Source organism: Papio anubis, chromosome 4, assembly GCF_008728515.1.
Source record: "Papio anubis isolate 15944 chromosome 4, Panubis1.0, whole genome shotgun sequence".
NCBI lineage: Eukaryota > Metazoa > Chordata > Mammalia > Primates > Cercopithecidae > Papio > Papio anubis.
In genome coordinates this window covers 82,737,861-82,755,130 of record NC_044979.1, presented here as the reverse complement: position 1 = coordinate 82,755,130, position 17,270 = coordinate 82,737,861, and the positions used below count along the sequence as shown (strand labels likewise).

General features: G+C 38.7%; 1 protein-coding gene and 1 long non-coding RNA gene across 2 annotated transcripts in view; one reads left to right on the top strand and one right to left on the bottom strand.

Moving 5' to 3' along the window:
- LOC103883038 overlaps window positions 1-17,270 on the top strand; it is a 41,939-nt gene that overhangs the window by 11,471 nt on the left and 13,198 nt on the right. Inside the window, exon 3 of the long non-coding RNA XR_002521055.1 lies at window positions 15,157-15,272. This is a non-coding gene — a long non-coding RNA (uncharacterized LOC103883038). The remainder of the gene's footprint in view (window positions 1-15,156; window positions 15,273-17,270) is intronic.
- The window catches only part of SCIN (scinderin), an 85,868-nt gene continuing 70,110 nt past the window's right edge, over window positions 1,513-17,270 (bottom strand). Inside the window, exons 11-16 of the mRNA XM_003896258.5 lie at window positions 14,781-14,951; window positions 10,970-11,147; window positions 10,580-10,701; window positions 5,725-5,802; window positions 3,375-3,435; window positions 1,513-2,680 (exon numbers count right to left, since the gene is read on the bottom strand). Of these exons, the coding sequence (XP_003896307.1) occupies window positions 2,553-2,680; window positions 3,375-3,435; window positions 5,725-5,802; window positions 10,580-10,701; window positions 10,970-11,147; window positions 14,781-14,951 (738 nt within the window). The 3' untranslated portion in view covers window positions 1,513-2,552. The remainder of the gene's footprint in view (window positions 2,681-3,374; window positions 3,436-5,724; window positions 5,803-10,579; window positions 10,702-10,969; window positions 11,148-14,780; window positions 14,952-17,270) is intronic.

Below are 17,270 nucleotides of genomic sequence, written 5' to 3'. Positions count from 1 at the left end.
CCCGCCACCATGCCCGGCTAATTTTTTGTATTTTTAGTAGAGACAGGGTTTCACCGTGTTAGCCAGGGTGATCTCAATCTCCTGACCTCGTGATCCACCCACCTCGGCCTCCCAAACTGCTGGGATTACAGGCGTGAGCCACCGCCCAGCCAGATGCTGCTGTCTTGTTACCATCACTGTCTCTGATTCCCTGGGTTTGAGATTTGGAAAGGCAGTATTCTCGCAGCTCAGGCTGCAATGATTTTTTTTCTGGTCCAGTGGTGACAGTAGAAGAGAACCCTGTGGAATCTCCCTGTTTCTTTAGACTTCAGCCCATTCTACTAGGCATGCTTTCCTTTTAAGGCCTTTGCTGTTGGTACTCCTTCGGCCTGGTTGTAACCCTGAGGTTCACTCCCCACTCGCTATCGATTATTTATTTATTTATTTTTTTAAATTTATTTTCACACAGAGTTTCACTCTTATTGCCCAAGCTAGAGTACAATGGCGTGATCTCAGCTCACTGCAACCTCTGCCTCCCAGGTTAAAGCGATTCTCCTGCTTCAGGTTCCTGAGTAGCTGGGATTACAGGAGCATGCCATCACGCCTGGCTAATTTTTATATTTTTAGTAGAGACGGGGTTCACCATGTTGTCCATGGCTGGTCTCGAACTCCTGACCTCAAGTGATCCACCTGCCTCAGGCTCCCAAAGTGCTGGGATTAGAGGCATGAGCCACCGTGCCTGGCCTCGATTTTCTGTTTAGATATCGCCTACTTAACCACGCTTCCCTTGACCATACTATTAGTATTGCCTAGCTCCTTTCCTAAATTTTCTTCTCCACAGGGCATATCTTCTAATGTATTTTATAATATATCTATGTGTTGATTTGTTTTTGCTTTTTGTTTTTTTTCTCTTCCCTAGAATATAAACTCCATAAAAGTTTAGATTTTGTCTGTTTCATTCATGTTGAGTCCAAAGTGCCTGAAATAGTGCCTGATACTGAATAGACATTTTGAATGAATAGTGCCTTGAAGTACAGCTTCTCTCTGCTTCCTTACTTCCTATGCAAGCTCCAGGATTTCACGGGAGCATTCACCATTAGGCCATAATAAAACTGGGCCCACTTCTCCATACCAGGACTCAATTTGAAACACATATGCCCTTCATTTCCCCAGAGAAAAGGTAAAAACTCCTCAGATCACTTCCCTGCTTCGTTTCTTCTTCCCATGGAAATGCAGCTTCCCCTCCTCAACTACCCAGTCCTCTATCCAATGACCAAATTCAGTTCCTACTTTACTGGGGCTCCAGATTCTGTCCCAACTCCTGTTTGCTGGGGACCTGTGTTTCACATGCAATCTCATATTTCAAAATTTTCATAATGATCTGACCATGAACAGCTGTTTAATTTTGACCACTTAATGAGGATGAATTAAGAAATATTAAACTCAAATCTACTTATGCATAGATGTATTTGACCTTAAAATTAATAGTGTAATTAACTCATCAAATTTGAATAAAATGTCATAACACAAAACTTTCAAAGAAATGTATTTTAATAATTAAAGACAGCATTAGTGAAGTTTTTCTGTATGTATCTTTTGTGATATTAAACATGTACTGTCAAATATCTATCTATCTAAGTGGATAACAATGCAATTCATTTTGTCATGAAAGAGCTGTGCTTTCAAAGACTTTTAATAAGGTTTTAAAAAAAGATAAAATTTCTCTTAGAAAATAACACGTAGGAGTTAATGGCATCAAAGTCACATTGACTAAAGAAGGAAAATAGCAACAAATTGTTAAAGCCACTTTAACATAAACCTTATTGCAAGTATACAAATCATTTGAACACAATCTATAGAAAAGAGAAAAACTTCCAAGGCATTACAACTTTTTCTCTGGCATGTTAAAAAACAAGTTTGACTAATGGCTAATGCATTATAAAATTTCCTATCTGACAAATCTCTCTAGATTATGCATAGTATTTTACTTTTGAAAGGTCATAAAAAAGATATAAATCAGTTTCCAGAAGAGCTAATATTGGCTTATAATGAAAGTTTCCTTCAGGTTATTTGAATGTATTAACGTAAGAAAGTTCCAGTTTAAGAAGAATTTCAAACCAAAATTAAGCATTAAAAAATAGGCATTTGGTTAAGGTTATTTTTTATTTATTCATTTATTTTTTGAGACAGAGTCTCTGTTGCCCAGGCTGCAGTGTGGTGGCACGATCCCGGCTCACCGCAACCTCAGCCTCCTGGGTTCAAGCAATTTTCTGGTCTCAGTCTTCTAAGTAGCTGGGATTACAGGTATGCGCCACCACGCCCAGCTATTTTTTTTTTTTGTATTTTTAGTAGACACGGAGTTTCGCCATGGTGGCCAGGCTGGTCTCGAAATCCTGACCCCAAATGATCCGACTGCCTCAGCCTCCAAAAGTGCTGGGATTACAGGTGTGAGTCACTGCACCCGGCCTTAATTTTCTAAAGACAAATAAACAAAAAGCTTTTCCTGTTCCTCTCCCAAAAGAGCAATGAGATAACTGCCTTGTAATGTTTGTTTGCTTTTTACAAACACCAGTTTACCACTTGCTGGAATCCCAGCCCAGGAACCAGCCTGTGAATGTGGGTGGCTCATGGCCTTGTTTTATGATGACAATTGGTGTCCTCTTGTCTCTTCCAGAAGGGTCTGTCTCAAGGTACATTTTGGCTAAAAACAGTTGTAAAGACACATAAATTTGGTTAGTTTGGGTTAAACTAAAGTAACTGCAGATTGAAAATTCTTCAAATAAAAGTAATAAATTAAATTTCCAGAAGAACAAATAAATATTGGCCACATTGAAAATGAAAATTCTTCGAATACAGTTCTTCAAATGAAAGTAATAAATTAAATTGCCATTGACCAGGTAGACAAATACAATTTCTTTTTGATTTCTCTCATCTGCCATGAAAAGCAACATGCGAGTCTCATCAATGCCCAAAAAAATTCCAAGTTTTATAGAATTGTTCTGGTGGCATAATTATTGTTACACTTTTCAGTAAACGGAAAATTGTGCCAGAAAGAACAGCTTTAGTCAAAAGGAAGTTTAAAAAATCTGGCTTATCGCAGTCATGGAGGTTTTACTCTTATCATAATAAAACAAGGGTTGAAATGAATTTAAGTTTTTCAGGTTAAATTGATATAATTCTATTCTAAATTAGATAACAAAACATATTTTTTCTTGTGCCCATCTGGAAATTCTCCAGTTCAAAAAATCCCATTACTCTTTAGTTTTGAGGAGGAATGCTAAGCTACTTCTTGATTTTGAAATGTAGTTTTGTAAGACATGGTGGCAAAGAGCAGTCAGACACTCGGTCATAATGGTGCCCAGTTACTGCTATAATTGTCCATCAATTGAGCTTACCAGACTTCAGAGATTCTTTTTTCTCAACTTCATTCGCATCTTTGCCAATCCAAATAAATATCTGAAAAATGAAACAATAACAATACGTATGGTTTCTGGGATGTTGACTCAGGCTAGGCCCTGTGTAAAGTGCTTCACACACACACTGCTCATTGAATCTTCACAACATCCGCAGAAGTTAGGGACGTGGAGGCAGTGGCCCAGAAAGGTACCATCACTTTCCCAGTGTTCACACTCATCAGAAGACACCTAAACTTACATTTAGCCAGTTTCACTTCAGATTTCACACTTGGATATTTTATGTTTACATGGTATTTTCTAGTTTGTAAAGTGATCTTTCACAAAAACAACAGATTGGGTGGATTTTTTTTTTTCATCCACCCCCTAGGGTGTGACAGCAGTCAGTAGAAGGAAACCAAAATATTTCACCTCCGAATACACTTCTTTGACATATTTTGAGATGGCTGTTCAGAGGGCTTGCAAAGAGAAATAGTCCTGCAAAGCTGCCTTTTGTGGGGGAAGAGCTGCATCTGTAGAGAATCTGCATTGGTGCAGCCGGGCTTTCTCTGAGGCCCTCCCTTTTCGGGATCTAGGGAAGATTAACTGAGAGTCTCACACCCTTAAAGGTCTGAAAGAAACATTTACCATCTATACTTTATGTGAGGTTTTATTCATAACAAGACCACCTTTCCTAGCCAGGCCTCTACTCCCATAACCAGTTTTGCCATCCTCCAATCCCCCATTCTTTCTGTAACTTCCAAATGGTACAAAAACATCAACCATCCAGCCATTTCTTCAATTCTTGCATTCTGTATGACTCCTGTGCACATTAATACATTTGTATGCCTGTTCTCCTATTAATCCGCCTTTTATCAACTGATTTTTGTATGAACCTTTGGAGAGTGAAGGGGAAATTTTCCCTGGGCCCTTACACAGTCATTATCCCCATTTCCTAGATGTGGATCTTAGCTGGAAGGGACTACATGTAGACACAGAGCTTGTCTGTGGGTGATCCCAGACTCCCTCCAGGAACCTCTGACTTAAGGTTAGTGTTTTTCTCTTCTAGTAGCGTACCCTCCCTATAAGATGTTGGTAAAAATGCTATAACGTTTAGTATTTAAATAGCAATTTTTTTAAAAAATTGATAATATTATATAGTTATACAATCTGTATATATCCTTCTCCTTGTCAAATGTGTGGGTGGGGGTACTTTAATGCTGAAAAAATTTCCTGAATTACCTTATATTGAAATCACTTTAAAATCAATTGTGGCAGAGCAATTTTGGTCAGTTATGTTTAGACTGTATTCTAATTCATACTGAAAGTGCTGAACTATTCGTGTGCAGGGCACAGAACAAACCATGACAGCATGGTAATGTAAATAAAAAGTATGACTTTAAAAAATGAAATGTGGCTTGGTAAATATTCTAAAAAGTTTCCGTGATTACAGAAACAAGAGTTGACTACAAATGAGAAAAATTAAATATATATGTGAATAAGGAAGTGTAATTCTTCTTTAATTCTTAAATACACAAGAGTGTTTTATTGACCTGGAGATTTAAATCTCATCTAGAAATAAGTACTCCATTCACTTGGCAAGAATCTGAGGCTGGGCCCTCAAGTGAAACATGGTCGATCAGAAGCGAGGGTGTGATATGTGATATAACTGAATGGTTTATCAGTTGGGAACAAACTTAAAAGGAACAATCTCTGTGCTTGCCTCTAAGACTAGGCCTAATTCAGATAAGCATTTCACACTTGTTCTATATAATTTAGTTCATAATATATTTACTTTTCTCTTTCACTGTTAATTTACATAGAGGTTAAAAACCTATCAGATGTGCTATGTCAAATCACTGTTAATTTCCTTGAAAATTAAGATAAATAAAACAGTAACATATTTTACTGTGTAGATTCGAAACTATTCTACCTGTTTCTTCCCCAGGGGAGGGGCACCCATGACTTCTTGTCAAATTTCAAGAGAAATTTTGAATATGTTGGTTTCCTCAATGGCATTGTACCCCCATCACACGGTACACACGAACACACTTATTAAATGAATTATAAACAAATTAGGAATGAGTAATTTTTACAAATAAATGAAAAATAAAAATTTTTTTGCCTATAACTGTAAAGCCAAAGATGGTAGCTCTGGAATTATTTTCATAGGAAGAGATCAACTTGCCATATGTATTAGTTTCATTTTTTTACCAAATGTGTGTGTGTGTATTTTTAATATAGCCTAAATCTCTAGGCTCATTTATATCTAGATTTACCATTTCTCAAAGCAAGTTCTGTCATCTTCCAACCAAGAATGCATTCTCTTGTTATGAACAAGATGTAGTTGTACCTGTTCCCAAGCATCTAGTAACATGACATCATCTTCTGCTAAATCATCCTGGGTGAACTCCCCTGGAACCTCTTCAATCTGAAAGGTATAAAAAGCTATATGAGCAAACAGTAAAGCAGTGATTTTTCTAATACATAGGATACAAATGCCCTGTTTTTTTTTTTTTTTTTTTTGAGTATAATGAAAATAAAATTTGGTAGTAATTTTTTTCTTCTTTTTCGGGTAATAAAATTTTAAATAATTGATCATTAATTTGGCATCACAAACTGGTGGTATTTTATCTGGCCAGCACAGTATTTAATATAAACATTGCATTTGTGAAATTAAATAATTCAAATATAAAGCTGGTGGAACCTTAAATTATTCTGAGCTTTGAGAGGAATGTGGCTATGTGGCCTGAGTCTTGAGGCATGCACTCAAGCTTTTGCCTTTTTTTCTGCAAATAATTCGGAAGACCAAAGGGTGCAGAGCTAAGACCCCCCTCAGATCACCACTCCTCACAAAGAAAGAACGTATTCTTCCTTGGAAAGTATTAATAGCAATCTGTAACCAATCAAATCACTGTCAGTATGCACTGGTCTTATATAAAAAATTACATAAGCCTGCTATAATTTCTCTGTTTCTGCCTATTGTCAGTGAAACTTTAACTCCTCCACTTTAAAACACTGACCCCATTCATTTGGAGTTAGTGTTTCCCGGGTAGCTATCCTCAAGCCTGGCATTTCAATAAACTATATATTGAATCATATTTTCTAAATCTCATCCCTAAGGTTGGCACATTTGAATGCCCACATATATAGTCAATTTGCTCACAATCCTCTATACTTCCAGTCCCTTATGACTAATTGTTTCACAGATTTATGTTGCCTATCTAGTTCCTAAAAACATTGAGTTTATGGTCCGAGTATTAAATTATCTTTCATTTTGTAGGTCAAGATTACTTTTAAAAAATCAATAGGGCCGAGCATCATGGCTCATGCCTATAATCCCAGCACTTTGGGAGGCCAAGGCAGGCGGATCATGAGGTCAGGAGTTCAAGACCAGCCTAGCCAACAGTTGGCTGACCAGAGACAGCCAACCTTGTCTCTACTAAAAATACAAAAATTAGCCGGGTGTGGTGGTAGGCGCCTGTAGTTCCAGCCACTCAGGAGGCTGAGGTAGGAGACTTGCTTGAACCTGGGAGGTGGAGGTTGCAGTGAGTCAAGACTCTGCCATTGCACTCCAGCCTGAGCAATAGAAGGAGACTCTGTCTCAAAAAAAAAAAAAAAAAAAAAAAAGAGAAAGTCAATAGGCCTGGTCATTTTAATAAATCAAAAATTTTCAATAAGATGACATTATAACATAATATTGCATGTACAAATTTTTTTTATTTTTATTTTTAATTGTGTTAAATTATAGTTATAGCATTAAAGGGTAATGGGAGGGTTAGCTTCATCCACCCAATACCAATGGGCATGTATTAATCTAAAGTTCGGTATTTTTAGAGAATTGTGGGTGAAACCCCCCCTGGATCCTTAAGGCAGGAGTTTGGATTATGGTTCCCAGTTCTTTATTCACTCCCTCTGGCATGTGACTCTGCAGTGCTGTGGAGCTCACTGGGGCCTTGGCCATGTCATATTAGCAAAGGTGACTCAGCAAGGGCCTTTTTGTGTCTTTGGCTTTGTCACTGGAAAAATATGTATAAACCCAAAACATGCGCCCAGCATAGATGAACCTAGTTCCAGGCAGCCTGCAGACATCTGAGCATGACAATTCATGTTTGTTGTAATCTGATGAGATTTTGAGATTGTTATACAAAATAAAACAAAAAACCTTGACCATTTAGAGGGCAAAGGATTTATTTATATTATTTTTATAGGACATATACCAATCACATAATGATTTTAAAAAGAAAAACTTTAAATAGGACTTACTTGATGTCAGGCACTGTTCTAATCTTTTATATGCAACAGCTAATTTAATATTCACAGCCACCCTATGAAGTAGGCACTATGATTACCACCATTTTAGAGTTGAGACAACTACAGCCCAGATAGGCTCAGTAACCAGCCTAAAGTCACACAGCCAGCAAGTACTACCACCAGGTAAGTGACAGCACATGGGCAGATTGGTTCCAAAAGCTGTACTTTTAGCTAATAAGCTCTGCTGCCTTGTAGCTGCCTTGTAGGAATCTACATGCGTAAAACCTACTTTCTGATAGTAATTATAAGATCAAATACTTGTTAGCAACAATCCGTTGCCTTAAACTATAAAGGGAGTGGAAGGGGTTCCAAACATCAAACAAGAAAATGAGTTGGTGCAGAGGAAATTTATATTTATCTTAAAGGCTAATATACGTGCATAACAAAAAGCCAAAGACTAACAATTCTTTTTTTTAAACACACTGAGAACAAAGCCTAGGTACTTATTTTTGTAAAATACATCTTTCTTGGAAACAAATATCTAATTTATAGCAATGTTAATAAATAATTATAATAAGAAATTATAAAAGCATATGTTGAAAAATAAGTTGCTTGGATGCAATATCAAGTTACCAGTCAAAACAATAAAACAGCAGATTTTTCTGATGACAAATCCATAAAATATAGCAAGTTCAGGGATTTCCTGTAAAGTAGGTGAGCAAATTGTGGTATATAGCAACCAAATATTTATCTCAATGCACTGTTTAAATCTTTAACTTGTAGGTCAAAGTATTTATAAGCTTCAAGGGGGACTTGAACCACTTCATCTCAAGTAATTTTATTTCTAGTAATCAAAATATCTGGCAAAATACATAGGAAATTTTCTTTCCTGTGTTGAAAAATAAAGTTTGCATTTATTCACTAGGACATGTTGACCAAAATCTGTAGATCAAATTTTATATAAAAGAGGAATTCATTCTTTAAGTGAAAAATTTAGCAAAAACTTAGCATGTGAAACAGAGAAAGTATAACTTTTTTTTGAAATTTAGGTGATAGGCTGTGGTTCAGGATGATATTTCAGAGCCCAGTGTAAAATCACTCTTGTATTCTTTTATATTGGATGTTTGTTTCCCCCCAGAATTCCTATGTTAAACCTCTAACCCCCAATGGCATGGTAGTAGGAGATGGGGTCCTTAGGAGGTAATTAGGTTCAGATGAGGCCATTAGGGTGCAGTGCCCCTGCTTAGCATCCTTATAAGGAAAGACCGAGGCTAGAGCTTGCTCTCTTGGCCATGTGAGGACACAAGAAGGCTAGAAAGTGGTTCCCTCACCAGACATCAGATCTGCTAGTGCCTTAATCTTGGACTTCTCAGCCTTCAGAATTGTGAAAAATAAATGTTTGTGGTTTAAACCACACAGTCAATGGTATTTTTGTTATAGGAGTTTGAACTAAGACATGCATACACATACTTCTAATTTTACTTCTGACTGACTGGAAGTCAAAGCTTGTAATTGACTATGAAATAAAACATTCCTGTTGATGTCAGTTAATTTGTAACTGCATATATAGCTTTCTGTGATTTTTGCTCAATGATCATAATATTTCCATAATATTTTTAATTCAGTCAATATGGTGAAAATTTTTACTCCGCTGGGAAATTGACATGTAAAATTTACATAGTTCGATCAGAAATAATGATTGCTGCCCATAGAAAATGCCAAATTATTAAATTAACAAATCTAACCACATATCTATTCATACAGCAACTGCATGCTCACACAGGTGTAAAGTAGCTGGTACTTTTAAGAGCAGCTTAATCTATATAGGACATCACAACATTAATGCTTTCACATTAATTACATCATTAGCCCTTAAAAACACCCTGTGTAAGAAACAGAAAGCCAAATACTGCAGGTTCTCACTTATAAGTGGGAGCTAAATGATGAGAACACATGGGCACATAGAAGGGAACAACACACACTGGGGCCTATCAAAGGGTGGAGTGTGGGAGGAGTGAGAGAATCAGGAAAAATAACTAATGGGTACTAGGCTTAATAACTGGGTGATGAAATAGTCTGTACAACAAATCCCCACGACACAAGTTTACCTATGTAACGAACCTGCACATGTACCCCTGAACTTAAAATAAAAGTTAAAAAAAAACCCTGTGTAGAGCAAAGGTTGTTACCATGGTTTGCAGGCAGGCAGAAACTGAGATTCAGAACAGTAGCACCTCTGAAAGTGTCAGAGCCACGTGGGACTGCCCCTCCCGGTGTTGTTAGGTTCTATCCCACTCTTTTTTTTTTTTTTTTTTTTTTGAGATGGAGTCTCAATCTGTTGTCCAGGCTGCAGCACAGTGACGCCAGTGGCATGATCTTGGCTCACTGCAACCTCTGTCTCCCGGGTTCAAGAGATTCTCCTGTTTCAGCCTCCCAAGTAGCTGGGACTATAGGCACGCACCACCATGCCTGGCTAATTTTTGTATTTGTAGTAGAGATGGGATTTCACCATATTTGCCAGGTTGGTCTCAAACTCCTTGACCTCATGATCCACTCATCTCGGCTTCCCAAAGTGTTGGGATTACAGGCGTGAGCCACTGCACCCGCCCCCACCCCCCCGCCTTTTTTTTTTTTTTTAAGAAGGAGTTTCGCTCTTGTTGCCCAGGCTGGAGTGGAGTGGAGTGGCGCGATCTTGGCTCACTGCAACCTCCGCCTCCTGGGTTCAAGTGATTCTTCTGCCTCAAGCCTCCCAAGTAGCTTGAATTACAAGCATGCACCACCACACCCAGCCAATTTTTGTATTTTTAGTAGAAACAGGGTTTCTCCATGTTGGTCAGGCTGGTCTCAAACTCCTGACCTCGGGGGATCCGCCTGCCTCGGCCTCCCAAAGTACTGGGATTACAGGCACAAGCCACTGCACCCGGCCCTATCCCACTGTTTTTAAAGACACTTACAATGAATCTTCCAGTTTTGTTAGAGCAGCCATACAGCCGAGGTGGATGGTCTTCAGCCTGGGTCTCCAGTAGTGGGGAGGTCTGGTAGTCTTCTTTCCCTCCAAGGGAACTCCAAAACTCCTCTGTGGAAAACACACTCAGTTATCCAGTGCATTTTCAGGAACACATGCTTGCTGTTGCTTTATATGAACAAATATCATCTCACCTTGGTTTCAATGTTGAGAAGTTACTTAAAGAAATCAGGTACCATCACCCACCCACCTTTGCAACTAATGGAGAGATTGTTAACCCTTATAAGCCGTTAGAAAGTGGCTTTTTGGTGAAAAAAAGATGATTGGCAATCATATCAATATAAAATCTAGTTAGTGCCCTTGGCCCCACAGCGCACACCTGGCTCCTCGCCTTCTTGGATCCGTAAAGTTTTGCACTTGAGGACACTTGCTACATACTCTGCTCCTTTCTCCTCCTCCTGGCTAGCACCTTTTCCTATCCAGATGTAGCCACTATTTTGTGGCAGTTTCAGGACAAAAACATCGTTAGAATTCAGTGAATGTGCATCAACATCAACCTGGAATATGAAGAAAAATAAAACAGTGATTCAAATTCATTGCTGCTCCCTCAATAAACACGTCCTAGAAGCTGTGACTGTGGCAAACCATACATAGTCTTCTGCCCTATCCCAGGAAATTAATTCAGGGCAGCTCTGGGACACCACTATGGTGTTTTAAACCCTAGAGTAGGAGCACTTTGGTCTGTGTCACTTGTGAATTTGTGACTCTGTGTCCTTCTCTGTGAGAACCTTTCTGACCATATGACTGTGCTACTATGTCACTGGCATGACTTTCTGCATAATTGTCGAACAAGTGTGATATGTGATTCCAGAAAGAGGAAGAAGAACCAATAAGCAAGACTGAGGGGGAGTAGCTGAGACGGAGGAGGAAAACAAAAGTGTAGTGATCTTGAGGCCAAGTGAGGAAAATGCTTCAAGAAGGCAGGGGTGATTTGCTGTGCCAGATGATGCTGCTTGGCCATCCACACTGAACTGCCAGGATGAAGGCATCCACGATGTGGAGAGTTGAATTTCACCAGGTTTCTCAGGAGCCTGTCCAAGGAGAGAACACTAGAGGAGGAAGGAACGACTGTTGAAAGTTTTAAAGGCATGTCCAGGAATTGGGAACATTCAGGAAAATGATAAAAATTCTCTCCCAGCAGGAATGAGGCCTCACAGACCAAGCTCAAAGGAATCTATCAGATGTGATGATGGAGATTACAGGAACCAAGTCTGGCTTCCAGGGCTTCCAATTTCTAATATATACATCTCATTATGGGTCCAGAGGAAAGAGCCAGGATGAAGGATAAAAGGTGACAAGAGATCTATGCCCAGACTGGTGTGAGATCAGGAAATGAGATCTAAAACAGAACCTTATAAAGACTTAGACTGCCAGCAGATGAAGACAGGAAGACTTGTGAAATGATCTTGACTGGTGCATTTCAGAGAGGCTGGGAATGTGAAAGCTGGTTTGAGAGGCCGCAAGGAAATAAAGAGATGCACTGCAAGCAGCTGATGAGGTCTCACAAAGGAATGTCCACTGGGGAAGAAATCAGAATGTAGGAATGGTGCATTTTGGTTGACTTTCCCATCTGAAATCAACTGAGAATGCCCATAGATAATGAATGCTTAAATGTCATTTTGATAGTTTTTAAATGTCAAAAAATAATAGTCATAATTAAACATGGAAGAATCCATGCACAGAAGGTTCTGGATGAGATCAATACATACACTGGCATTTATACTATATGACTAAATGAGACCATGGTGAAGGGGCCAAGGCCAAGGCTTGGAGCGCTGAAGAACTGAGAGGTCAAACAGAAGAGGAAAACACAGCAAACTGGCCCGAGAGGAGTGGCCGATAGGTTAGGAAGAAACCATGGTAAGTGTGGGGATACATTCACCTAGTGAAAAAAAGAAGTGCTCAATAAAACTGGAAAGGCTGACTGGCAAATGCTAGTGGGAAGTTGAGAAAAACGAGATCAGAAAAGTGACCTTTGATTGTGGCATGCGACAGGTCACCGGCAAACTAGATAAAAACCAATTCAGTGGACTAGTGGGATGGACACCTGATTGAGGTGGTTTTAGAGAGAACTGGCTTTAAAAAGTAGAGATGATGAGTGAGTGAAAACACTCAAGACAAACCTTTCAATGATATGTGCTCTTAAGAAGGGCAGAGAAATGATGCAGTAGCTAGAGAAGGTAATGGTCAAGGTCAAGACACAGTTTTTAAAGAAATGACAGGAGGTTTTTGTTACAGTCATCTTTGTAGTTCAAAGTGAATGATTCCACATAGAAAAATAAATTGATGATACAGAATGAAAGGAGATTACTGCTTGCAATCATGATGAACTAGAAGTGGAATAAATGCACGGGAAAGACAGAAATCCAGGAGATTTCTTAGGAAAGCAAGAAAGGGAAGGATCCAGACAGAAGTTGGTGGCCAGGTGGGCGGAGGAGGAATTGGGCCTTAGATAGGAGGGATAGTCTATGTAATAAACATTTAATAAACTATTTATTGATATATAACTGTATACAAATACATTATTCATGGCTAATTTATGGATAATAGTATATATGTAATATGTATAGTATATAATCACTTATAAGACACTTCATATATGGAAATTCCTAATATAAAATATTTATTAACTTAAAAATATAAATACAAATTTGATATTTATTTCATAAAACAGGAGGGAAAGAGAATATATACATAGATGCAGACAAATTGATAAAGTTGCAGGGGAGTAGATAAGATGATTTATGCCTGATTTATCTTCTCTGTGAACTCTAAATTAAAGTTATCAGTAGAGAGAAGGGGATCCTGGGGATGTGGGGAGAAAGGAGGACATGAAGGGTGGGGTGTGAAGGAGGCAGCGGGTTCATGGATTCAGCTATAGGCCTGGAGAATTGCCAGAATGTGCATTCTAGAGTAAAGGAGCCAAAGGACAGGAGAGAGTTGTCAGAGATTAGATGACTGGAACAGATTTCTGAGGAGCTATAGTTATTGCAAATGGCAAAATTTAGTATAGGACCATGTGAGTGTGAGATGAAATGCGGTCAAGCAAAAGACTGCTGGAAGAGAGAAGCCAAAGAGATGGAAATAGTGAGATAATGGCTGAAGTCATCAAAGAAGAGGAGAAGGACTGGCAGTTCAGTCTATGAAAGCACAAGAGGTCTGGAGGAGGGAAAGTCTGATACAAAGGAGAGAGGCAAGATAAAATCAAAGAGGTAAGGGTGAGCGGGGAGGGGGAACTTGTCCAGCCCCATCCCTGAGGCCGTGGTGAGTGGGCCTTGGGAAAACACAAGTTCCACTTGAGAAGGTCTGCAGGGGAATCTGTCCTCAGAGGACAGTCGTAGAGAAATCAGGTGCAGGGAGAGGGAGGCTTAGAGAAGAGGTCACAGGTGGAGGGATGAGATGACCAACCCGGGTTTCAAGGGTCTGCTGATTGACTTGTATGGAGGGGGAGTTTGAGGGACAGCTCCAGGCTTGATATGCAGAGTATGCCAGGCAGTGTAAGGGTGATGTGGAAGACTTAGATTTCAATGGTGACTGGGGTGACAGGATTGTCCTAAGGTCAAAGCACTTAGCTATTTAAAAACCTGGGCAGACTGGTCTTGTCTATACCTGGAGATCTCCTTATCTTATGGCACCATGGCATGGGGTCTGATTTCTCTCCCAGCTGCTGTCAGAAACAGCTCATGGGGCCAGTTCAGTTACGGTTCTGGTCCAGTGTGGTGGGACATGCCTCCCATATTTGTTACACTTGTGCAAACGAGGGCCTTCCCTCTCAAATGTCTCCACTGTGGTCAATCACCTGACCATCACCTGTGATCCATCCACCTCAGGCCTTTCAAGATGGAGCTTAAGCAGCCTCATGCTTTTGATAGCTAATTTGTGATAGTATTCTTAAAAATTTATTTGTTTGGGTTCAATGCAATTGAAAAATAGGAGAGGCCTGGTATCTAGAGTTTTACTTTTTACTCAACTCTCCTGCTATTAGTGTTTTTAAAATTTTGAACAGTGGATTAATTATAGAAATGAAGGGAGTTTATTTGCCAAGTTTTTAAAGTCTAATACTTGCTGATGGCTCAGGTCCATTGGGAAGTCCACAACTAGGACATGTTTTATGGAATGCATGACATTACCTCCACAATTCTGGTGATAGATGCCAGGTTTCTCCGGACTTGAAAGAGGCGTGTAGGGGGAGCAGGTGCCTGACCTCCTTTCTTTGATGTTCCATTCTTGTAAATAATGAGCGGTTTGTCTTTGAACAAACTCAGCAGGTGAATAGGCTCTTTGCCTTGGGAGACTCGGATCTGATGGGGGAGAAGGGGAATAAAAGAAATATAATTAAGAGTACTGTGAAAGAAGGTTTTAGTTCCAAATGTGTTCTTATGTTTTCTTTTTGAAAATAAAACAAAAAATAAAAGGTCAAGAGCAGGAGAAATGATGATTAACAGAAAATATAGGTTAATGAACATCAGTTTTCCTTGGTCACTTAAGAATCTTTTGTTTTTGCAGGCACGGTGTCCCTGAGTAGTTTCTTGTCAGGGGAAACATCACCATGCTCCAATACTTTCTGTTTTTGACAAATATGAAGATTTAAGTTTGTTTGTTACATCTCCGAAAGAGACAAGGTAACACCAAAGTGCTGGAGTCTGCGACCTTATGTGAGAATCTTAAGTGAAAATCGCTCTTCTTTCAAGGGCGCCAGTAACACTTACAGAAACTTACAGAGGTACTAGAATCTCATGTTTTTGGATCTGGTTCAGAAGGTTAAGAGATGTGCATTCAAATGCTTTACAACATAAGATGACCCCAAATCATACTCATTATTTCTATACCTCTGTATTTGTAAAATAAAAAAAAATTACACACACAGAAAGATTTCCATACAAGCATTAAAAACGGGCAAAAATAAACAGAATATGTTTTCTACTTTTTAACTTACCTATAGAAATGTAATAGTAGATATGCTCAATATAAGAAACTTTAAAAAATAAGACTTTTAAAAAAATAAGAGGATGAGGAAATTGAAAAAAAAAAAGGGAAATTATTTGCTTGATTTTATTTATTAGCCCCAAATATTGGATTAGAATTTCCTATTTCTCACACAAACTATTGATGCATTTACATGAAGAGTTCAAATTTCATGTCAGTCTCCCGTTGTTTTCATTTGTTCTGCCCTATGCAAAAATTGAACTGTCTCACTTCCCCTGGTTTGTCTTTTTCTAGAAGCCAGGTGAATGGGAATGCTGATGCATGTACCATTAGAGGGAGGCCTAAAGGCATTGAAAATAATTGACTTCATAAATATATTTCAATTAGTAGGCATTCAAATAAGTGAGCAGCAAATTATGGAAATGTTTTGTCAGTTATGGTCTCACAAATACCTAAAACTGTTGGCTTAGCATTTCATATAACACGGAGAAAACTTTAATTGCTAACATGAGAGAAAGTGAAACACTGATTAAGGCCCATCTCTTACTGTCAAAGGAGAATAAGAAAGAAAAAAGGTTGATTAAAAGTAATTTTAATGGTTAATATATTCTACAAAGGAGCATTGAAAAGCGCAATACTTTAGTTTTTTCATGCATTATTGTAAGCTACTGCCATCTAGTGATTAAACTGAAAATTACCATTTTGTTGTCAATTTAGGATTCAACTGGCTAACAATTCATGGAAATTCATAATCGAGTGTATCAAATATAGCACTATGAAATACGAAATATGTAAAGTTTTTTACAATAGTTTGGCAAGTAATAACTTAAAGATCAACTAAATTTCATAGAATTGAGTGCATTTAAATAATGCAGTCATCTCATTAATTTGTTAATTAAAAATTAGCAAGTTATTTTTAAAAAGTTAATATGCACCTTTAAATTTAGATGTAACTTGTTTTATGTATCTACTAACTTGTATCAAGATGGGAAGGAAACCAGCTGGAAGACCAACTTCAACCTCCACATCTTACACTTTATGTTCTAAAGTGTCTTAACTTGCCTCTTTATTTAATTATTATATTAAAATAAGCAATTACACACTTACAAAGATTTGAAAACAAGACAGAAAAACCCTTTTGTACCATATAGAATCTTAGCTCCCTTGACACCAGGAATGAGGAAGTTAAACAGGCACAACCATGCAAAGGGAGTGTTTAATGCTGCTGTATCAGAAACATCACTGCACTGGCCAAGTAAGCACCTGCTTTCTGTTTGAACTCTAATCTGTAAGATGCTTTTCCCACCAGATAGGAGCAGATGGCTTCTCAAAAACTGGCCAAAGACAACAGGCAGGCAGAAAACAGGCAGCAGTGTGCGCAGCTCCAGCTAGGAAGACACAGGGAATGAGAGAGAGGGAGAGAGAAAGCTCCAGCCAGCTGTAGGGAAAAGGAACAAGCAAGTGCCCTCTCCCAGAATGAACAAGAAAGCAGACAGACACACTGGGGCACACTAGAGGAAAACAGGGACTCCTTGAAGTCTGTATGTCAGTTATACAGTAAGGGAATTTAAAAAACAAAGACCCAAACTTTTTCATGGTAACTAATAAGGGTCCTGAAACAAGTAGCAGATACACCACCATAACTATAAAAGGAGGAGCAGTTGAACTTAGGAGAGGACAGAAGGTTGAACCAG